The sequence below is a fragment of the Typopeltis vanoorti genome, chromosome 2 (assembly GCF_054136105.1).
Source record: "Typopeltis vanoorti isolate ZY-2024b chromosome 2, IOZ_Tvanoo_1.0, whole genome shotgun sequence".
In the NCBI taxonomy this organism is placed as follows: Eukaryota; Metazoa; Arthropoda; class Arachnida; order Uropygi; family Thelyphonidae; genus Typopeltis; species Typopeltis vanoorti.
This window is the reverse complement of record NC_143550.1, coordinates 42,028,726-42,053,497: the sequence shown is the minus strand read 5'-3', so window position 1 is coordinate 42,053,497 and position 24,772 is coordinate 42,028,726. Positions and strand designations below refer to the sequence as shown.

Sequence of the window (24,772 nt, the reverse complement as noted above, 5' to 3'; positions counted from 1 at the left end):
ATATATACACACATACTAGAGGAAAACTCACTACAGCACCCAATCCCCTGAATTCCAGGCTGGTAAGCCAGTAAACCAAAAAACGTGACATAAAAATGTTTCAAAATTTGGCTTATCTTTATATATATATATATATATATATACTAGGGGGATCTCCCCCCGAGTTCCAGGCTGGTAAGCTAGTTCTCCTTCAATTCTGATGACTCGAGACATGAGACAACAATGTGTTTGTCTCATGAAAGCAAACACATTGTTGAACGTTTCAAATTTCGGCTTATCTTTTCACACACACACACACACACACACACACAAAGCAAGCAGTAAGACAGGTAATCACAAATGATGTCAAATGTTGTGCCTCTAGTGACAAATTGCAATATTAGATAGGTATGGAAATTTGTAATTCAGTTATACAACGTACCTGGTGGAGAGACATTTTGATAAACAAATATATCACTAAGGGCAGAACCATACTAAAAATGAATTATTGATACACAAGAAGGTGTAATCAGGGTTAATCTAACATGGTATGGCTCTTAAATAGAATGGGAGATAAAATATATGCAGAACAAGTGCTTGAAGCAAAAATGGCAGAAAAGCCCAGAGGAAAGTCATCAGGAGGACTGCTTTAGAAAATCAAAATGAAGGAGCTGATCAAATAAGTGGGCTGAAAAACAGCCAATCTGGAAATATGAAACTAAGATATTTTGCAAATACTGATATTTGCTATATAGAGAGAATATAACCATTATAACAAACTCTCTCACTATAATGAACTGCTGAAAATTCCCAAGCAACATCCCGCAGGCACAGTGCTATTCACTAGTCAACTATCTGCTGTAACAAAGTGTGTTATAGTGAGACTCTTATAACAGCGCTTCTCAAACTGTGGGCCGTGAAATAATGAAAACAAATTGAAAATGTTTTAAGACTAAGTAGATTTTTTTTTATCTTAAAAGAAACGTATTTAATTTTTATTATTTCTTTTTTATTATTTTTTATGTTTTAATGGAAAAAATCACAAATTGGTGTTGGTTGACAAATTTTGCTTCCTACATATTTTGGCGCTTAATGAATATTAGTAAATATATGCTTATTCATGTTTCATTTCAAACAAGAAATCTAAGAATTGCAGTTTCGAATATTTCACCTGATATTGACTTTTTGTGTAGCAGTATTGCAACACATCCATCACATTAAATTGTTATTAAACTTTTTTTATGTTTTTAATTCTTTCTTTATTAGTAATTGTTTTACGTTTCATGTGCTTGTACTGCAAATGTATCTATCTATATAAAAATATGAGATAACGTGTCATGTCAAATGTGTATGTAAGATGCTAAAAATGTAATATTTGCATTTGATATTTTGCAATATTCGCTGTGTATGTTTTGTATTGAATATAAATACAATAAATATTATAATAATATATGTCTATATTTCAATTTTTTTTCGAGGGGGGGATGAAATATTTTAATTTTTCCAAAGGGGGCCCCTGACATCCAGAATTTTGGGAAGCACTGTCTTATAATACCTTGTATATATCCTTTGAGAGTACATACCAAAAAATGATGTTAGTAAAGGAAAAGACAGCTAATTGGAAAACATGCATTTCTGGGTTTAATAGTTTATTAAACTGGTTTTGTATCAGTCAACTTGTAGTCATGCAGGTTGACCAATATAAAAAAAGTCATACAGTTCACACAAACATTTTTATCTGACAAACAAACATTACTGAAACTAATGGGCCTAGATTTCAGCATTACATGAATTATAGCTGTCATCAACACACACACACACACACACACACACATATATATACTAGGGGGCTCCCCACTGGCGCCTATGCCGCCCAACCCTCCGAGTTCCGGGCTGGTAAGCAAAAAACATGACATAAAAACGTTTCAAATTTTGACTTATCTTTTTATATATATAGAATATATATATATATATATATATATATATATATATATATATATCCATATAATACTTACCTTGATTTTTTTTTGCTTTTAAAAGTGTATCCATTTCTTTTTCCATAATTTCAACATTATCCAGAGTTTTTGCTAACCATTCATAGTGGGCTAACAAAGATTGACGAAAGCAAACATAAGCTTTAGGTCCTCGTTTAGGCAAAATATCAAGCAGCTTTTCATTTTTTTTTCTTTCAGTTTTTTCACTTTTAATTGTTTCATAGTCACTAACTGTAATTATACCATCTTTAATCAAGGAAGGTAATATTTCAGAAACATGTAAATCATCAATCAGTTCCTTACGAGCTTTCCACAGCCGTAACTTATCTTTAGCATCCATAAATATAATAATAATCCTGCAAAAAATAAAATTCAAAATATAAAAGGCAAATACCAGAAGTGTATTAATAATACAGGATCAAAATATTCATATAAATCTTATCCATCTTTCTTTAATTGCAATATTACAATAATCATCATCAGATTCTTGATAAAAATCAAGAGAAGTACAGGATACTACGATAATACTACATGCAATGGCACTGCTAGGCTTTTAGTGCCCTTGGCCAAGTTGTAAATATTCTTTATATTCTTTAGTGTTGTTGCATCCCATTTCTTTTAAAATATATATTTTAAGAGTTTCCTTAAAGCCTTGCCTATGTATGACATGTGGTATCTCTGGGTCACAAAGGAATAGCCCGAGGGTCGAGCCAAAACCTATCTGGTGGACTCTTCGTTACCAACTTCTCGTTAAGTCCTAAGAAAATTTATTTTTTTCTGCTGCGCCACTTAGGACCTTTAGATTAATTAGAATGATCAAGAAGTTGAACAAAGATAACACAAGATATGCAATCGTGGCTGTAAATTATATTCTATAAATCTCCTGCCCAGATTCGTAACTATTTTTACAAGTGGTGCATCGAATTCCATAAAGAGACAAATTTGGTTAAAGAATAGCAAGGTTTATTAAGCATAGAGTACATACTGCTAATAATACATATAAAAAGCTTCCATTCAAATCTAGTTAAAGAATAAATCAAATCTGATAACTCTAATACTTTCCACAGAAAAGCCCATCAAAATTTAATCAACCTTAATTACCTTACATAAATCATATGTCTCACATTATAATCTTAGATTTAACAATCTCTGTTAACATTCACTCCTTAGGTTAAATCCTCTTAAACATTCTTAGACATACTCAGTAATCAGATTCGTATAGTGCCTATCCACTCATAATCTTCTACATATTAAATCTCTTTCCTACAGTCCTTTCTAATGATTATCTCTGAGTCCTTTGTTATTAAAGATTACATAATATTAATCTTGGGTTACACACAAATCAAAGAACAAAATGTCTACTCATCTATACACGATGGTTCTGCTCTTTTTGTTGCACTAAACACCTTCAATGCCTTGTTTCTATATCACAGTTAAAGTTTCCGATCATCGATATGCTAACGTGATCCTCTCCCCGACTTCTTTTGTTACAGCTTTCCGGACACGTACTTTCCTCGACGTTCCATACGGCATAGCCTGCTGCTGCTGTATCTCGGGACTAGATTTCCCGCTGGAAACTGTCTGATCACATGCCAGCAAATGGACCTCGCACCCAGAGCTCCAATCAACCACGAGGTGAAATTAAGAAAACAAGAGAGAGAGGGGGGGGGGGGGTTCTAACCCTTTTATACTTCCTCCTTACTGGCCATCACCGTAACTTTGGCCATTCACCTGGCATGTAGAATTCGCAGTCACATGTGTCTGACCTCATAATGTCCGATTCTCTCCCGCCACTTCTATTCACATTCCGTGAGCATGAGGCTGCTTGGGGCAACTGTCTGCTTGCTCCCTGAGCTTTGAGCTTAAGTTTACACAGATTACGTTGATCGTTTTCTTGCACGTTATTTTACATTAAAGGTAATATCAACCTTAAATCAGTATTAAATTATACACTTAATATTGGCACACTTTTCTTACATATTCTTTTCTTATAGTAAGTAAATAACATCTCATTATTTTACAATTCTTTCCTTTCTTTTTTATTAATATATTCAAAACTACTCATATCTAGATAACAAGCATATTTTTATGTTTCTTATAGGGTGTTTGCTATGTTAGACAATGATAAGAAGAATTTTTATATTCTAACTTATCAGGGTATAACAGTGTGACAATTTTGATACATTTTATTTTATACATATATATATATACATACATATGTATGTATGTACAAACATATATAAAATAAAATTAACTTTTCTTACTTTTTAACAACAAAAAATATTGCTAGAGGAAAAATATTAATACATAAAATCACGGATTCATTACAGGCAGTTACATAAAGTTATACAGAAACATGAAATTTAAAATCATTAAAACACGTTAAAGCTTAATTTTTCTCGCTTTACCAGTAGCAAAATTTGTGATAATTTCATCAAATTCTGTTTGGTTAGATAGTTCATGTTCAATTGAAAGGAGACATAGAATGATATATGTTCTTATCCTGATATCAATCTCAAATAATTCTTAGCAAATTTTAACTTGCTAACTCTTTTCAGCCATAGCCACAATTACTGCTATTTGTCTTAAGCCAGTATTTCCTGAAATATGGTATGTACACCCCTAGAGACACATGAAAGGTATGAGGCACTTTAAAAAAAAAATTACTTTTTTTTTATTACTTTTATATTTTGTTACCATTATTATCACAGATAAGTACACATCTATTCTAGAGTTAATTTTTCAGTAACTTAAATATATAAAGGAAATTTTTAAAAAAATGTGTCTCTTGCCATGTACTGCCTGACCTCTATTAAGGCCATGTCTGGTGTCTGGTTGATTTTATGTTTGTGTTCCAACATTACAACAACCTCTTTCAGTTACACACAGTTAGGTTTGAATTAAAATTTTAAATTCAAACAGTTCAAACCACTTAATCAGAAATCTCAGCTAAATTTCATTCACCTCATTAAACTTTACATGTACATGTGCACATAACATGTCTGTAAGGATATGTGTCATGCGTTATGGGATACTAAAGCAATGACGTGAAGTCATTAGTGTAAAACTCGATGTAGCTTGGAAATACCAAAACGCTTTACATCAATTTTTACAGAGGTCAAGTCTCATGATATTGTTACAAAAATAACCTTGTATGTCTCTATATATTTTATGCTAAATATTAATGTAAATAACCCTATAGGAATTGCTTGTACTTACTGCTTTAACAAAAATCTCTAGAATGTCAAAAACAAAGGCAATGCTTTGCCACCGGAACTTTGTATAATAGCTCTACATAAGGGCATAAGAAAGTTGTTTATGATTTAAGCGTATGAGATAGTTGTTTGTGAGCTCTGCGTATAAACACCTTCAAAGGTTAGTGTCAAAGAAATCGCCAAGTTTCCGCTGCCGACAACATAGGATTAAAGGAGTGCACGGAGGAGAAGAAAGAATAGGTCGGTCTTAACAGAAGATCAAGGAGTTGTGCTGAATCATTGGGGGTTACAAGGTTACAACCTTTCATGTAAGGTCAGGAAGAATGCAAAATAAAAAGGCACTGAGCCGAACATCGTGGTTGGCAGTAAGTGGCAGAAAAGATGGCAGTTAGAGGCAGAAATACCGGGAGTAGGATCCAGAGGACAGGACATTATGGCGAGCCATGCCAGAGGAGAAGCCGATTGGAATGACGAAAGAATTGCCAATGTAAATACCCGAGGCAGTGTTGGTCGGAGATCAACGGGATCTTTTTGCCACGGGAGATCAGCCTGAGCTTTTCGAGTACCAGAAAATTGCAGTCCAAGGCCCGCCAATATCCCAACGAAGCACTCCCTGAAGCAAGACTCTCCAGACGGAAGCCTAAGGCCCGAGATGAAAGGAAAAGCATAGGGACTTTAGTGCAAGGCCTTTGGATGAGTGTGCGACACAGAGCCTCTGTTTGTTCCATCCTTTGTTGTACATTCCTTTTGTAATCTAGGAAATACGTTATAGATGGACTGATAAGAATTAACTTAATTGTAATAAGAAGTGCCTATAAGAGAGTCCTCTGATTTGTTATTAATTGGAATATAATTTATGAGATAACTTGGAATAGCTAGCTAACCTCCTTGTAAGTTAGAGTTTCAATAATTTGATTTAATAAGCAGAGAAGTAATTGAGTAATTATATTGAATAGTTATTTAGTATTGAAAAGGGAAAGTTTGTTTCTTTATATGTACTAAAAATCTAATGGATAGGTAAAGAGAGTAACCTCCCTCCCCTTTAATTAATGTACGTTGTTATTAATGTAAATAAATGTGTTTTAATTATATGTCAATAGAGTGCCGCCTGATCTCTTATTTTACAATGCACTGTTCCTAAATAAACTCGGATCTGTGAGCGGGAAACAACTAAGGCATTAAAAGCGTAGTTTAAGTACTTAAGAACCACGACTGTTTATGTAAAATTTATTGAAGGAATTTATTCTAGTAAGAGAGAGATCTACTGGGCATATTACAGTCTTATGCCAATATAGAATTACTGGTGGTGCAGTCTTAACAAATATTTTCCAGTGTTCATAGGCATACGACTAGTAAATACGAAAGGTGGATAAACATAGTACGTAATAGAATAAGTGGGAAAGGTTACGAAAGCAAAAGTGCACTGCTAATTACAATACAGATATTACAATAGTGCGCTAACCAAACAGGCTTACAATATAGGCAAACAGCCTATCGTTACAATAATAATAATTATTATTATTATTATTCCGGGCAACTCTAAGGAGTCGACAGACTCATCGAGGAAGGCCCTAACATCATGTCAAGAACAACTATTCTACATTCACACAGTATCTATCATACTTTGCCTTGAACTCATTCATGCGGTCATAGCACCCACAACAGCTGGCAGCTTATTCCACTCATTCACCATGCTCCAAGTAAAAAACCTAGCCCTAACACCCTTGTTAACCACATTCTTGCCCAGCTTCCATGCATTGCCCCTAGTCCTCCCACCACCAGTCCTATTTTCAAAAATATCTTCTGAATTAATCTTATAGAAACCTTTCAGTAATTTGAATGTCTCAATCATATCACCCCTTTTCCGCCTATCAACAAATTTTTGCAACCCACAAATCTTCAACCTATTCTCCTAAAGTTCATTCCTCAGACCTGCTATCATCTTGGTCACATGTCTCTGGATCCTCTCCACCTCCTCCCCATCAAGAAGAAACCCTGGTGCCCATATCTGGGCACAGTAGTCCATATGGGGTCTTATCAAGGCTCGATACAGAGGAACAATAACTTGTTTGTCTCTACATGTTAAAGTATTTTTCAGAAGCCAAGTGATTTGATGAGCTGATTTAGCTACTTTTGCAATGTGCCCCCTAAACTTCAATTCCCTATCCACCAACACTCCCAAATCCCTAGCCTCATCAATCTCCTGGAGTACGGTTCCACCAATGTGATATACTGCTGCTATTCTTTTCACCCCAAAATGCATAACCTTACACTTTGCCACATTAAATTGACATCCATTTTTCCTAGCCCAGTCCTCCAAACTATCCAAATCATCCTAAGCACTCACAATTGCTCTACCCAACTATGCATCATCAGCAAACAAGTGAACACTTCCTCTCAGATCCTTTCCTATATCATTGATGAACAAATTGAAAAGTAGTGGTCCAAGAACAGAGCCCTACGGCACACCACTAGTCACAAGCCATGTTTTGGACTCAACTCCTGAATAAACCACTCTCTGATATCTCTCCATCAACCACCCTCCTATCCATCCCCATCTGCTCCAGTTTACTGATTAGGGTTCCATTTGTTTTCCTGTCAAAGGCCTTGGCAAGGTCCAGTAGAATCACTGTAAACCCATTATCCTTATCCAGTTCAGCCATCACTATGTTATAAAACGTGAGCAAGTTACTGAGGCATGATCTACCCTTCACAAAACCATGTTATCCCCCATACAATATCCCATTTTCATCTATCCAATCCTGTATTCTTTTCTTGACTAATTTCTCTAAGACCTTGACAACGATTCCTGATATGCTAATCCGTGGGTAATTTACAACAGTAGTCTTGGAACCACCTTTATGCAGTGGAACTATTTTTCCCTCTTTCCACCCTCTCGGTACTAACCCAGACCCGAGACTCAAATTAAACAAAGTGGTCAAGGGTACTGACAATTCTTTAGCCGCTTCTCATACAACACGAGCTGGTATACCATCCAATCCCACAAGATGTATTGACATTGAGGTTATGCAATAGACTACTCACCTCCATTTCATTCACCACAATTCCCGTATAATCTACTAGTTCATTCATTTCTGCAATGTCACCACCTGGATGATATATTCTTGCAAAGTGCTCACTCAGTAACTCAACTATATCAACTGATTCAGTTACCTCCCTACCATCGGCATTCTTTAAAATCATTCTGCCATATACATTTTTCCTTTTACTTGTAACATATCAAAAAAACACTGTTTAGGATTCTCTTTAGCCTGCATGGCCAATGTTCTTTCGTAATCCTTTTTTGCTTTTCTTACCACACTCGTTATCCTTCTGGCCTGCGCTTTATACCGTTCATGTGCCTGCCAGTCACTTTTCTCCTTAAATTCCCTCCATAGTTGTTTCTTTTTTTGCAGCTCAAGCTTAATGGTGTTATTCATCCATTTAACCCCTACTTGATTTATTATTCGGACTCTAGGTATACAGTCAGCCATTGCTTCATGCAAACACTTCTTAACTGCCTCCCATGCACTATCAACTTCTAGTCCTTGCAGTTGTACATGCCATGGCACTGAACTAATCAAACTCCTAAGCTTGTCATACTTTCCAGGCCGATAATTCCACATGTACCCTGTCTTAATTGTAAATTCCACACCTTTAGCTACCTCTCAAGTCAAGATCCTATGATCACTCTCACCAATTGGTGGCAATGTGGTCATATTTGTTACAGCCAAATCCTCAGATGTAATTACTAGGTCAAGCACTCTCTGACCCCTAGTATTCTCCATTACATGCTGTTGCAGATAGTTATCCCTTAATAACCGCATAAAATCCAATTCCTTCCTCCTGTGTGTGTCCTCCCCTCACTCTAATCAATGCGTCCATAGTTGAAATCTCCCATAATAACCCTCCTTCCACTCATTTCTTCTATTTGCTTGTGCATACTGTCTCCATCATCTTTTCCATCACCTGGTCAATAGCAGCACCCAATTATATATTTTGTTCTGCTAGCCACAATCTCACACCAAATGGCCTCAAATGTGCTCTTTTCTCTATCTGCAATTTAACTTCTATTCTCCTTGGCTGCAGCTCATCAGCTATCATCAACAATACCCCCCCATTTTATTCTCCCTGTCATTCCTGAACACACTATACCCATCACATTCAATCCCACTAGCTATATCATCTACAGTCAGCCATGATTCACTAATGCCAATAACCTGTGGTCTGGAAGTGCCAACCATGGCCAAAAACTCTTCCTTCTTGTTCCTAATACTCCTAGCATTAGTGTACATGACTTTAAGACTCCCATTAGCCCCATCCCTACCTTGATGCCTTATATTAACTATCCCATTCTGATTTGTTGTCCTTCTTTGCTCAGGCATATTATACTCATTCATACATTCAACTGCCTCCCTAAGTTTCTGTATATCTACTCCCTCCCCCCTAATAAATCTAGTTTCCTTGATTTTGCACATCCATTACATTCAGCAACACTTTTTCAAATGTCTCCTTACACCGAATCCATTCAAATGCAAGCCATCCATCTTATATAGGTCCTTTCACCCATCGAACTCACTCCACACGTCCACAAATTCCACACCACTCGTCATACATAACCCACGCATAAAGTCATTTGCAATTATGGCCCTCCTTTTAAACACTTCACTGTCATACCATGGCAAAAGACTAATCATCCAACTCTCTCACTCTTTTCTTTTGCTACCTCAAACAATTCATTCAAGTCGTCTATCATTTCCATTTTATCTCCTTTCAAATCATTTGTACCTGCCACAACAATCAATTCTTTCACCCTTTCCTTTTGCTCTCTAATAGACTCAGTTACATCCTTTATGGTCGCACCAGGTTGGTACGATTTTGTCAAATCCTCTACTAACACACCTCATACTAACGAGTCTCCATACAGCACTCTCTCCATCATTTTGTTTACGTTCAAACTCATATGCTTATTTTTCCTATCATACTTTTTATTATTGGCTGGTACACTCAGTCGACTTTTGTTCATACGCTCTAGCTGCCGCTTTGCCCTTTGTATCGCTCCACTCAACAATGCAATCTCACTCACTGCATCTATCTCATCTTTTTTATTCTCTGTAAAACCATTAATTAGCTCTGAATTAATACCATCATTCATACTTTCTACATTCATGCCCCTCACAGTTCTCTGGTACAACCTCGCCATTTCTTGTCATATCACTATTTTCTTCATTCTGAAGTTTGACAAAATTATCACACTCACGACCTGAAATACACTTTAATTCCTCATTCTCCTTACATTTTCTACGCACATTCACTCCTTTATTATCATCTAACCATACTCCGACCACACTTCGCAAAGCGTACATTTCGCAGATAGTACACTGAATCATCTCCTTTATATTACCGTTATTGAATAAAGATGGCGAACCATCATTACTGGCCACCATTTTCCTTCTTACGGGAGCCATACTCACTTCTAACGTATTTAATCAAATTAGAAAATGAAACACCAAACACACACACACACTAAGATACGCAAGGCAAACAAAACTACGTAATATTCAAGTAAATTTATCAATGATAACTTAAAATAATACTTATCTTATCAGGAGCTCTCAACAAACACAAATGAATACGAATCAAAAGAAAACTCGCCTCCAATAACGCATTAAACAACCTTCGTTACAATGCTGCATCAGAACTCTTTCATTACATTAGCATCTATATACAAGTAGCCCAGTCATGAAGTTACTTCACATGCAAACTTTGTCTGCTTACACTTGGATAAAGGATGACCTAAAATTATAATTTCTTGGCATCTTCAATTTATATGGCGGCTACACTGCATAATTCAGGACTGCCAGTAGTTTAGATTCTAGATGATTAGAAAAGGGAAATAAAACAATGTGGGAAGTGCAGAGGAATTTTCCTACTAAGCATTTCCAGGTAAGATTTATACATATATTACCACAGAAAAGGCTAAAAAAATTGTAGGAAAGAAATCTGTACAAGAACAAGTTAGGTTACGTGAAATTGGAGTTGTCAAGATCAGGTTTTTACTTTAATACAAACAGTTGAAAAACCATGGGAATATAATGAATCAAGCTCTTGATTCATTATATTCATTATTATTATTATTATGTGACACCTCCAGGGAGTGTGCCAACAGCATCAAACGATTGATTCCTGTCCAACTACTAACCGCGCTCAAACTTGCTTCAGCCATTAGTAGCAGAGGCTCTACCAATCGACCAACCTTTGCTGGCCACTAAGTTGACTCCAACCACCAGCTTATGTGTTGATGATTTAAGGATTGTAGAATGCAGGGGTGAATTCTCCATGCTTGCTGCGCAAGCTGATTACTTGAAAAAGAAGTAATATTTATTGTTAATAAATACATGCATTTATAAGCATTCCATTTAGGCTTTTATTTTTGTAGACAGAAGACGTCTTAAGCTTGCGTGGCAATAATTGAGCTTTGCGCTGTGTATCGAAGGCCGATGTTTAGTCAAAGATACCTTGGCTTGCTCGATTGTGAGAGCTTCCAGTTCCTCGCTACAGCACTGATTTCATGCGCGCACATAGCCATTTCTGCTCAATTCACGTCGTCTTAAACACAGGCCATACACAGTCAAAGTAGCTCTAGCCAGTGAGCTTCAGCCAGCCTTTACAAGTGTGCGTGTTGCTTGGAAAAAATAATTACAACCAACTTTTTATGACGATGTTATTGACCAGTTCATAAGGAAGAACCATAGGGTAGAATTTGTATTCAAGTAGCTAAACAAGTAGAATATCATTTGTAAAATAAATGTTGTATTTGTATGATTAAATGTACATATATTTCTAAATATATAGTTTTAAATGGTCAGCAATTCATTATTCCGCTAATAATGATTCCATCAGTAATTCATTATACCAGGGGCGAATGCAGACTTCAATCACACCTCTCACTCCCTGAATGATAACAAGAGCAAGAGTGAATTTCAAGACCAGCATTTGCCCCTGGTAGAATGTTAGCTATGAGGAGAAAACAAAAGCATCTACATTGTGCAAATAGAAGACAGGGGGGAAAGAAAACAAGGATTATAGCCATCCCTTGAAGTTGAAAGGGAATGTAAGCATGAGTGAAATTTACCTCCATTTTAAAGAGAGAGTGGAATACAGTGCCAGAATATGCTGCAAATGCTAAGGATGTGAATGAGTATTATGGTTTGCTGACATATTTCAGGCTGAGTAAATATTCTATAATGAATCAGTGAACTGTTGTTGTAAAAGAAAAATAAATAGCAAAAGTTAACTGAACAAAATATCAGAGATAATAAGGGAGGAAGAGGGGGGGGGTCTACTTTTATGTAGTATAAAACTGATTTGTAATCATTGGGATTCTGTTTCATGAGCCTCCTAAAAATGCAGACTAGTTATTGCCAGAAGACAAAAAAGTTTAACACTTTCCTCAGTCACCTATGTAAAGACGTATTCAATTCACCACCACATTGAAAACAATAATGCTCAACTCATATCTTCTGGCTGCACATCCCGCACTATTTCCTATTTCCTGTACACCTAAATGCAAACAGACCAATACCCATGCAATGCAATGCAAAACGTAGCATCATTAGTGCAATCACAAACAGAGTTCTTAATATACTCCAATGAGCAGGCTCTAAAATATGAATTTGAAATCATAAACTGGCCTATTTGGACAAGCGGTTAACATCGACACTAACCAAAGGCTAATGGTCCAAATCTCACTGCTATGAGTATGGATTTTTTTAAGTGGGATATGAACCTCCTAAAGTGAAAGCACTATCTTTATTTATTGGAGGCCTGAAGTGGCTTGAAAAATTTCAATGTTTGGTTTCTAGAGCAAGGTTTTGGGATTATGTAAAAAAGATATAATACTACTAATAAAAATTCCTTAGACAGCCAATTGTACTGATATAATATAGGTTTAATCTTTAGAGGTACTTGTGGCATAACTATAAATAATAAATTACACGATAACCACAGTAATTAACTTTAGTAATTAACTTAATAAAGGCTGAAACTGGTCTGGGTAGTGACCTCCCACCATAATGTAATAACAGCATACATTTCCTAGGAAATGCATTTTACATTATGGAAAATACCAAGAATAGTGATCAGAACTTTACCACCTTTGCTGTGAGTTGCCCAAGTTTGCACTATGTACTTGGACTACGTGCATTAGCTCACGCTAGTAGTCGCCGATGCTTTTATAGTTTACTATACTATATTCGGCATGAAACTCTGATTCCAATCGTTGAATTTCTTATTCGGTTTTAAAACAATTTGGGATTTAATATCCCCTTAATTTAAATAAGGTACAAATATTTCGTACTCAAATTAACAGTACATCACCAGTGTAGAACAAACAGTTCAAAGGAATGGAATACAAAGTGCATAACAGTCAGTGGATTACCAGTTAAAAATTGTTGCCCGTGCTAGAAATGAATATTAATAAAATATTATTAAATAAGTCTTAAAAATTATTTCGTTGATGGTTACATAAGATAAGAATCCCCCAAACTTTTGGGAGAGAGAGACAATCATTTAGATTCAAATTTGGCTGATGTAAAAGGGATTTGCAACTTTCTTTGAAAAGGCGTTCGTATTTAAACTTGCATCTATGGAGAAGAAGCTTTATCCCACTGGATATTGTGTTTAATGTCAATACTATGTTGTGCCAGACCAGACTTTTGAGGTTTCATGTATTTGATATAATACTGATGTTCCTTCATTCTTTTTTCCTCAGAATGGCCTGTTTGTCCAAAGTATGTTAAATTACTTCACACAGTATCTGGTAAATGCCAGCTAATGATAGAGATGCCAGTTTGTTTTTTGTAGATGGCAACGAGTGAGAAATTTTGTTGATAGGAAAATATGTGGAAATGAGATGATATTTCTTCAAAATTCTGCCAATCAGTTCTGAGATGCCAGAGATATGAGAGATTGGAACCCTGCAGTCTGTTGAAGAATCCTGAGGTGTTGGAACATGGGAGTCAATTATCTGCTGGATTTGATTAGAGTTGAACCATTAAATTCTATTAACTTTTTGATAGTGAAAAGTTCTTGTTGTAAGCTTGAGGGAGAAGAGCACACTTTATGTGCTCTCTTAATTAAAGACTTGATAACACCAATTTTTTGAGAGGTGTGATGAGCAGACTTTTGATGAACGTATCTGCCGGTAAAGGTTGGTTTTCGATAAACACTGGTTGATAAATTACCAGAGGCTGTGCGTGTAAGAAGGATGTCCAAGAAAGGCAAACTACCAGCCTTTTCTTTTTCCGTGGTGAACTGAATACGTGGGTGAAGACTATTGTAGGAATGTAAGTCCCTCTTCAGCATGTAGCCAAATAGCAAAGACATCATCAACATAACGAAACCAAAGAGAGGGTTGGGGATGAATGGATGAGAACAAAGTGTCTTCCAGGTGGTTCAAAAAATAGTTTGCCAAAGGTGGAGATAGAGGACTACCTATGGCAGTACCTTCAACTTGTTTATAGATCTTGTTTTTCCAGTAAACAATATCAAAACTGACTTGTTAGTCAGTTTTGATATTGTTTCCCTCTTTACCAATATTCCATTATCTGACAGCAGGGCCAGTCCAAGAGTATCTGATACTCCTAGGCAAAGAAAATTTAGGTGCCCCTATACATTGTCTCTCTATATATTTTTTGTCATACTCACACAAGCACACGTACACCTACATACCTGAAGTCTTAGCATCCCTAGGCGATTGCCTAGGTTCGCCTAATGATAAAACCGGCCCTGTCTGACAGTCAATTTACTATATGATGATTACCCTCCATTCAGGATACTTCACCTGGAAAAATAAGATCTATAAACAAGTTTAAGGTACTGAAATGGGTAGCGCTCTATTTTAATTGGTAATCCACCAACCAGGGATAGCTTGTACATAGGCACTGCGGAACTGCAGCACCCCTGATTTTTCTCGATATTAATTTTATCATCGACAATCCTATACAATTCTCTTATTTTGTATAAAAAATAATAAAAATCCATCTTGTAGCACTTAGGAGGGCGAAAGATGCTAGCAGCAATGTTTACCACAGTGCTATGTGTGCAAGCATATGCATGTCATAGTGAGATGCGAGCTATTAGCGTAATGCGGCAATGTCCGTCACGCAGTTCCACTGTTGTTTATATGCAGTTTGCACCAGTAGTAGTGTTCATAGTGTTTATCGTGTTTACTCCGTCTCTTTAAATATTTGGACATTACAATTAAAGGATTTAATTGTAATGTTCAAAAATTGTAAATTTTTGAACGTTACAATTTATTTTTATTTTTAAGTAATTTTGAATTATACTAAACTTTATAATTTTATCGATAATAAACAATATTTTTTCATGAAACAAAACAAGAAGAATATATTTTATTTTAAATAATTTTGAATTATACCAAACTTTATAATAAATAAAAAAAAATAAAAATAAAAAAAATCAGCTAACGCCTTTTTATTCCCGTATATACGGGAGTAGGCGAGGCCATTTAGCCCTATCTAACTTTTGGAGACTGAGTGGGCAGTTCAATCTCCACTGGTACCCAATCAGAGACAGATGGCCCAAGGCTATCACTAATTAAGCGGTACGCAGTGAAGAGAGACGGCTCAAATGTGCTGCCATCTCGTGGTCTCTAACCCTAACACAATATATTTAATGTCTGAAATAATGTGGGTTCTACGGTCGATTTTCTTGAGTTTACAGGACGAAAAACCCGAGTTTCTGGGAGGAAAAACCTGCTTGCCCGTGCCAGAGATCGACTAACTCGGGAACCGGTCGAAAAAAGGCTTAGAAAAATTTCCTCTAGTCGCCGACTAGACTCGAAACCAAGACTTCCTTCGTGCGGCCTAGCGCGGTGGTGTGCAAACGCCACATCCACTGAGCTACACAGGCTCCTAAACTTTATAATTTTATCGATAATAAACAATATTTTTTGCATGTTTATTTTTTTTTAAAATTTTTACCATAATTTTGATATTTTATCCAAACACGTATACACTGTACTTACAGTGTGTATGTATATTTCGAAAGTTGCAGCACCCCCACGATTTCAAGCCACGAGCCGCCACTGCCACCGACTGTTATGTACTTTGTATTCCGTTCCTTTGAACCGTTTATTCTACACTGATGATGTACTGTTAATTTCAATTATGAAATATTTGTACCTTTATTTCATTAAAGTTAATTACTGTAGTTATCGTGTAATTTATTATTTATAATATAGGTTTACAACATTTTGGAGTGGAAGGCACGTAAAAATAAATAAAGAAAGAAACTTAAAAATAAAGGTTACAACCTGAAAACAATCAGTAGAATTCTTCACATGCACTCAAACACAACCAAAAATAAAAAATAAATACAATAAAGTCATAGCCATTCCTTGCATTAAGTTTGGCTGCTGGTTTACTGGTGAAAAGACAGCGGTCATAGTAAAAAAAAAAATTTATACTTGATCAATGTGATATCTACATGCAATTTACATTTATGATCAAATATATCTGTATAAATTAATTCTTTTGAAAACATTAAAAACAACATGCAATTTGCCTAAGTGTATGGGGGAAGGCTGAAAAGTTCTAATAAATACCTAGAACAGAAATGATATTAAAGCAACTGATATAACCACAAGAAAGAACATAAAATCCCTTTCATCTCCATGTTTCATCAAATTGTAATCATTTGTTCTTTTTCTTTTAGGATTTATAATAAGACATGTCAGAGGTTTTTCAAGAAATTTAAAGACACAGACGTGCAGGCCATCAAGTTTTTCATGCTGCAAAAGAAGTCTACAACTGAGATTCACCAAACTTTGTGTGAGACTTTAGGGGACCAGCATATCCAACAGTTGCCAGATGGGTGGCCAAGTTTAAAACTGTGCATCCTGAGAACAGATACTACCTGGTCAGGAAGACCTTCCACAGCGATTACATCTGAAAACACAAATGCATTGCATGCCATGATCCTTGATGATAGACGAATACCAGACAAAAACATTGCAAAGACTCTGCAGATATCCAGGGAACAAGTTGAGGTCATTATCCACCAACATCTGGAAATTCAGAAGCTCTCAGTGAAGTACCCCCTCCCCCAAATGTTTGACTGCTGACCAAAAGAAAGAACATGTGCTGTCATCTCAAGGAATTCTGGGTCATTTTGAGAAATCAGATGCAAAATTTTTTGGCTTGTATTGTGACTGTTGATGAAAACAAGGCTTCATCACCACGACCCAGAGACCAAACAACAGTCAATGGTGTGGAGACACAAAGGTTCACCACAGCCAAAGAAGTTCCGAACCCAAAAGTCAGGTTCTGCCATTGTCATTGTCATATGGATGGTGTAATCCTTACCAATTACTTCAAAAAAAGTTAAACTGTTACAGTAGCAGCAGTTTATTCAACAGCTCTGAAGGAGCTACTGAAGGAAAAACACTGCAGGAAACTGAGCAGATGCATGTTGCTTTTGCAGGACAATGCACCTGCTCACACTGCTCACGAAACCCAACAGACAATACAGAACTTGGGCTTTTAATGTCTGCCTCACCCACCCTATTCATCAGACCTGGCCTCATCTATTTCTTATTCCCAAATTTAAAGAAACAGTTAAAAGGAACAAAATTTCCCACAGATGATGAAATCATATCTGCAGTAGGGTTATACTTTGTGGGGAATATGAATAATAATGTGTAAGTTACGTGGTTCTATGAATATGGAATATGAATAATAATGTCTAAGTTACATGGTTCTATGAATATGGAATATGAATAATAATGTGTAAGTTACATGGTTCTACATCAATTCCATCATGGTGATTATCACAACTTTTCAGCACACCTTCATATATGGCTCAGGCACATTAGTAAAAAAAAATTTTTACAAACTAGACAGTGAAGTGTTGGTCAACCTTCACTGTTGAAAATTTACTTTTCTCTTATTAACTGTATGCAGTCTGTATATGGGAATGACAAATAATTTGTGCAAAAAATGAGGCTGGATCAGTTCCCTTAATTCCAACATTGCTGGAATTCGAACATCAAAATCATGGATCTTCATTTTATACAATAGTTGCTGAACATCATACATTGATGTCCAAAACCTAAGAATGAATATTATTTCTGAAGATTACAATTGCAAATTCAGACAAATTGGCTTGAGGCAATTTATATAACTGATGATTTCAAGTAAAAAAAGTGGGTACACATTCAAATTTTCAAATCTCGTGCAAAGGGGTCACATGGTAGCATTCAACAGGATAAAGGCAAAAGACTATGTTAAATGAATCGTGTTTGAAAGCAGCTCTTTTCGTGAAGGAATAAAGTTGCAAACTTGGATAACTTGTAATGTCGCAAAGACACTCATCTATATGATTTCATGTGGAGAAGAATTATTGGAAAGCTTGAAGAGGGCCACAGAATTACTGATATTGCCAGAGAGTTTGGAATCTCACATAGCATTGTATCCAAGCTCTGGACAGCATTTTAGACCAATGGAATGTGTTCCAGACATGTGCTAAAAGTTTGCCCTACCATGGAGCATGAAGACAAATTTTTGGTTATGTCAGTAAAACATAATGATGCAGCACAGCAGATCAGCTTGCAAGTTGCCTCCATTCGGGTACAGGTACACACATAACTCAAAAAACTGTGGCAGGACATCTACAACAAGAAGGCCTAATATGTCTGAAAGCCTGTAATCTGTCTTTTCATCCATAACTCATTGTAAAGCACATTTCCAGTAGTGTGGTATCCATAAAAATTGGACAAGACACCAATGAGCTATGGACTCTTTACAGATGGGGGTCATTTTAGTCTTTCATCTGATTCTATATGACAGTTGATCTGGCATGAAAGTGGTACTGCTTACCATCACGAGAATGTTCTTGAAGGGGATACATACAGCAGTGCTGGGGTCATGGAGTAGGGAGGCATTATGCTTGATGGACATACCAAGCTAAAAGTGTGGAAAAAAAGGGGTTATGACTGTTTAACAATATTGCAACATAGTTTTTCAATGTCATGTTCGACTGTTCCATGGTGCTGTAAGCGAAGAATTCATTTTTATGGATGACAAGGCCACCACGAGCAGTGAAGTACTCTAGAGACTGAACACATTAACTGAATAGCTAAAGTAATAGCTAAGTAGCTAGCAGGCTCCCCAGATTTCAATCCCATAGAACATGTCTTGGATGCAATAGATATATATATATATATATATATACACTACTGCTTGAAATTTCCCTCCAGAAAACACAAGGCCTTATCCTTGTTCTGAAGGAGTGGAAGGAGCCAGTTTATCCCAAGGACTCCTGAATAACTTGGTGCTAAGCATGGTACAATGTTGTGTGAGCCGCATCACAGTTCGGGATGGACATTCCATACTGAAATGTCTCCCCACATAGTTTCTGTAAGCACTATACATTAATTCCTTAACCACGTCCTTTGGGAATTTGTACCTTTTGCCGAAAACTTATTGCATTCTAATTTGTATGAAATTCATAACACATTTTTTGTGTAATATATTTTATTGGTTTGCTGACAATAAATTCATGCCCACATTTGGCTGTATTAACGAAACTTTTTTTTTTCATATGCAGGCAAAAATGTAGTTTGTCCTTAAAGTTTGGACACCAGTGTAAAAGCAATTGATGTGAACTGTACACAGGAGAAGAAATGGTTTGTAAAGAACTCAATGAATGTATAAATCATACATTTTTGGTAACAGTTTTCTTTTATGCATATAAGAGCAAGCTGAATGGCATACAGTTCAGCTGTATAATTTCACCAGCCTGGTTGGCTGAGTGGCCATCATACCCACTCTCTGGCCAACATGTGAAGGGATCGAATCCTGCCATCAGCATGAATGTCTGATTGTCTTTAGGTGGGGGGTGAATTCCATCGCCCAGTGTGAGTACTCCATCCTGCTTAATGAAGGCCTGAAGTAGCTTGAAAAAAATTCCTTGTTTGGTCTTAAAGCCGAGTTTCCATACTGTGTAAAAAAATACATAAACATAAAAATACAAAAAAAAAAAAAAAATATATATATATATATATATATATGAATTTAATAAAATGGAAAAAGAAATCCTTAACCCACTCATGGTACTAATGTACTATAGACTTATAACCATGTGATAAACACAGATACAAAACTAAATGCAGTCTCAGATCTCAACCTATCAACATAAATAGGTAAGAAATCAGTACTCTGTTTGATGTGCATTAAACAACTGCACGTAGACTGATAATGAAGTGAGATTTCCTTAACTAGCAGAGTGAGAGGCTGCATGAATAAGTGCAAATCTACCATGGAATGGAGGAATGTTATGTTCACTACAGGTAATGAAGTCAACATTCATGTCAACAGCAGGCATTAATCTTATTTTGCATGTATACCAAATAGGTGGATGGCAGTTTGATATATGTAACACTGAACTTTCTAATTAACAGAAAACATAATAGTCTACATAGGATGCTTAAAAAAAAAGACTTTTAGAGTATAATAACTGACTATTGTTTCTGCTGAAGCAACAGAGCAGGTTCCATTGCTTTGATTCGATATAAAGACTATGAACAGACAATGTGTAACATGCCTCAAAAGCTATTCATATACCCTGATAATAGATAGGATTTAACCATTGGAAGGTTCTCTCCTCTTGCAAAACATTAGACTCAGGACCTATAATCATGCTTTAACCAACAAGTGCATGATAAAAGTAAAGAGTTCTCTTAAAATACACTACTTTGAAAAAAGTCAATGGATACCTCTACGGTTAAGGTGCGGTAATGTCCCATGTTTGTGGGCGCTATAAATTGAAGGAATATGATGCTCCCAAGTTAGTGCAGCTGTGTTGGGTCAGATCAAGGCACATCTTCCCCACAACAGTCCAGGACCACTTCATTATGTGCCTAGAAAGAATGATCCAAAATTCCCATTGATTGCTATCATACACTTGTAGAAAGTATGCTCCATAGGATTGCTGCAGTAACGGCAGTGAAAGCAAGTCCTACATTATCATGGCTGTTTGTTTCTCATGCAGTAGTGCACCCACAGGAGGACCAGGGGGGGGCCCTGCCTCCCAAAGGAAAAGAAAAAAAAACTAGAAAAATTTCCAAATATCTTTTCCTACTTAAATTATTTTTTTTAAATTTATGTTGTGTCATGTCTTCTATTTCTATGCTACTTCTGAATTAGCGATCATTGCAGATGCTCAGTCATAGGTCATAATCGATGCATAGTGTGTATTTTCAAATTGTCTACTCAACCCCCCCCCCCAAGATTAAATCCTGAGTGTGCTACTGTTCTCATGCTATGTGTCCATTGACTTCTTTCCAAGCAGTGTATATAACTCACCTTATCTATATGAGATGAGTAATATACATATATGAGTTATATAAGTTCAAATACATGCAATCTAGAACAATGTTGAAAGTTTATTTTTCACTTGGTTAGAGTATAATAATTAGTTTAATCCTTTATCCAAGTGTGAGCAAACAAAGTTTGCACCTGAAAGTATCTTCAGGACTGGGGTAAGGTGGTACAACACCAGGGAAACTCATTGCAAAGGTGGAGCAAGTGGGAGCCTGGCTCCCACTGAAGAGACCTCAATAAAGGTCGAAACTAGTCTGGGTAGTGGCCCTTCCCTTAATGCATAACATTAGACATATCCGCAAGGAGATGTGTTTTGCATTATAGGAGATACTGAGATAGGAGTGTTGGTATCTTGCTCCACCTTTGCAACGAGTTTCCCTGGTGTTGTACCACCTTACCCCAGTCCTGAAGATACTTTCAGGCGCAAACTTTGTTTGCTCACACTTGGATCAAGGATTAAACTAATTATTACAATCTAGAACAAAAAAGTACTGTTGTTGGTGATGATAGGTGGTAGATGGCATTAATGGTGGTAGTGTTGTAGTAGGAGAATTAAGTTGTAGTGGAGATTGTGAGATGTATTTAGCAAAGTAGAGTAGATTGCCCTCCTGTGATGAGTCCAAGGACTACCTCCGGGGAGTTTTTATATATTATGTACATAAAAACATATATATGTATGTATATATATATTATATACATTAATCTTTATATATTATTATTACATGACACCTCCAGGTGTCGTAATAATAATATATAAAGATTAATGGCACCTCTATAATTTGATTTTTTTTTTTTTTGAAATGTATGTTCTGCTTAGACTGCTTTCATTTGACATTAGTCATCACTCTCTCTCTCTCTCTCCGCCTCCCAACATACATTCGTCTAAATCTTTTAAAATATGCGGAGTTTCCCACTTATGCGGAGTTTTCCATCTTTCTTCCCCCCCCCCTCCTTTCAACCCCATACTCGAAAAATAAAATGCTCATGTTAAGTTCATTCGTTCTGTTATTTGAAACAGCTCCCCGCAAATGTATTTCCAATCTTCAAATCCAATGTTGCCATATATTTCAATCTCATCTTTCTGCCCATCCATAGTACTACTGTACTAGAAGTTAAACAACCCCTTATGTGTTAATTAAAGACAATAATAATAATATAAAACCAGAACCTCAATGTAATTGCCTGATACCACACCTTTGTGAAAATCTATCCACAAAACTGTCTGAAATCCAACAACAACGATGTTACATATCAGTGATATCCCTGAAGCTTTCGTAATTTGAAATTGTATCACTCGTGATCTCAGTGGTCACTAAGCGTACTGAATAATATCCATTGAGAAACCGTAGTTATCTGAAACTGTTGGTATATGTCGACAACATAAAATGTAATGAGATTTGAAGCAGACTAATTTTGCGAAAAAGATAACCAATATCTCAATATTCAATATCATAAGAACGTTAAGTATATAATGACTTCACACGTAACTTTGTTAAGTACGAGTACGTGAACCACTCCGCATAAAACCGCGTAAATTTTAAACAAAAGGGCTACAAAAGCTACAGAACAACAATTCACCTATACTTAATACTCTTGAACTCATTGCTCTGCTGAAAGATTTCAGTGGGAAAAGGAATAATGAAAAACAGTAATTGTAGCATAATTAAATAGTAATTTTAGTTACGTACCCTTGCAATGAAAGAATATAAATTTCAAATGTCAAACTAATATAAAAAAATTCGAAGAGTCTACCGACTACAAGAAGAGTGTAATAATGATCTCTAAAACGAGTGTTCATGATACTAACTCTTGACAAAGCACCAATAAATAAATAAAAATAAACATAAAAGGAAATATAATCATCTGACAAAGTAAGGATAAGATTACTTTTATTTGAGTCATTTTAAAAACAATTTACTGAATTATAAAATTAAGTGGGTTGACCGAGTGGTTAACGTATCAATTCTCCAGCCAAAAGGCTGCGGGTTCGAATCCCGCCGTGGGCATTGATATTCGTGATGGTCTGTGAAAACACTGGTGGTGGTGGTAGATGGTGTTGGTGTAGATGATGAAAGTAGTAGTCGAAAAGGAGAGTTGTGGAATAGGTGCCTTCCCTCGATAAGTCCTTGGACTCCCTGGAGGTGTCATGTAATAATAATTATTTCAAAGTCGAATGTACAAGGGTTGTTTCAAACGGCCTCGACCATAGATGGCAACACTATCGGCAAGATTTTTTTTCTAAGTTGCAACCTCCGTCATAAGCATCCACGTGAAATTGCAAGTCATTCTATCGAGTAGTTTGTTTCAGACAGCTGTCTGAAGCAAAAGTGTTGTCTGTATCCCTTGAAATTGATAAAATTGAGTATTGTGCTGTTATAAAATTGTTTGTAAAAGAAGGTTTAACGCCAAAATAAATTCATTCGAAGTTAATAAAACTTTATGGGCACTCTTCTCCTTCGTTTTCGACAATTAAGAAATGGGTTCGAGTTTAAACGTGGCCGTGCCAGCCTTGAAGATGATCCACGAAGAACGACCAAAAAGTCTAACAACACCAGAAATCATTGAGCAAGTGCACGATACGGTATTGGATGACCGGCGAGTCAAAGTGCGTGAAATTGCTGAGACTATAGGCGTTTCAAAAGAACGTGTAGAATATATTTTGCATGAAGATTGCATATGAAAAAGCTTTGCGCAAGATGGGTGCCGTGCTTGCTCACAGCAGATCAAAAACGTACTCGCATGAAAATCTGTACACGGTGCTTGGAGCGTTTTAACAAGAATGAAACTGATTTTGTGCGTCGATTTATTACTATGGATGAGACTTGGATTCACCATTACACAGCGAAATCCAAAAAAGTCAAAACAATGGACAGAAGCCTGTTCTTCAGTGTCAAAGAAGACAAAGTCGGTTATCCATCAGCAGAAAAGATCATGACATCAGTGTTTTGGGATGATAAAGGCATTTTGTTTATTAATTAAGGGTAAAACAATAACCGGGGAATATCATTCCGATCTTTTATCAGACTAGACGAAAAAAATTCGTCAGAAAAGACTCGGTTTGCAGAAGAAAAAATCATCTTTCATCAGGACAATGCACTTGTCCACAAAAGTGTTTGGCAATGGGAAAATTAAGGGATCTGCACTATAAATTGTTGGAACATCTACCCTATTCCTTAGT

The 24,772-nt window shown here is 36.3% G+C and overlaps 1 protein-coding gene across 2 annotated transcripts in view; it reads right to left on the bottom strand.

The window, feature by feature from the left end:
- LOC150108964 (death domain-containing protein CRADD-like) overlaps positions 1-23,061 on the bottom strand; it is a 37,154-nt gene extending 14,093 nt beyond the window's left edge. The window contains exons 1-2 of one of the 2 annotated variants that reach the window (XM_090404632.1): positions 22,789-23,061; positions 1,995-2,329 (exon numbers count right to left, since the gene is read on the bottom strand). In XM_090404632.1, coding sequence (XP_090260758.1) covers positions 1,995-2,313 — 319 coding nt within the window. In that variant the 5' untranslated portion in view covers positions 2,314-2,329; positions 22,789-23,061. Of the gene's footprint in view, positions 1-1,994; positions 2,330-22,762 lie in introns of both variants that reach the window. The other variant, XM_090404639.1, reaches the window with a different exon arrangement.
- Between the last annotated feature and the right edge of the window lie 1,711 nt (positions 23,062-24,772).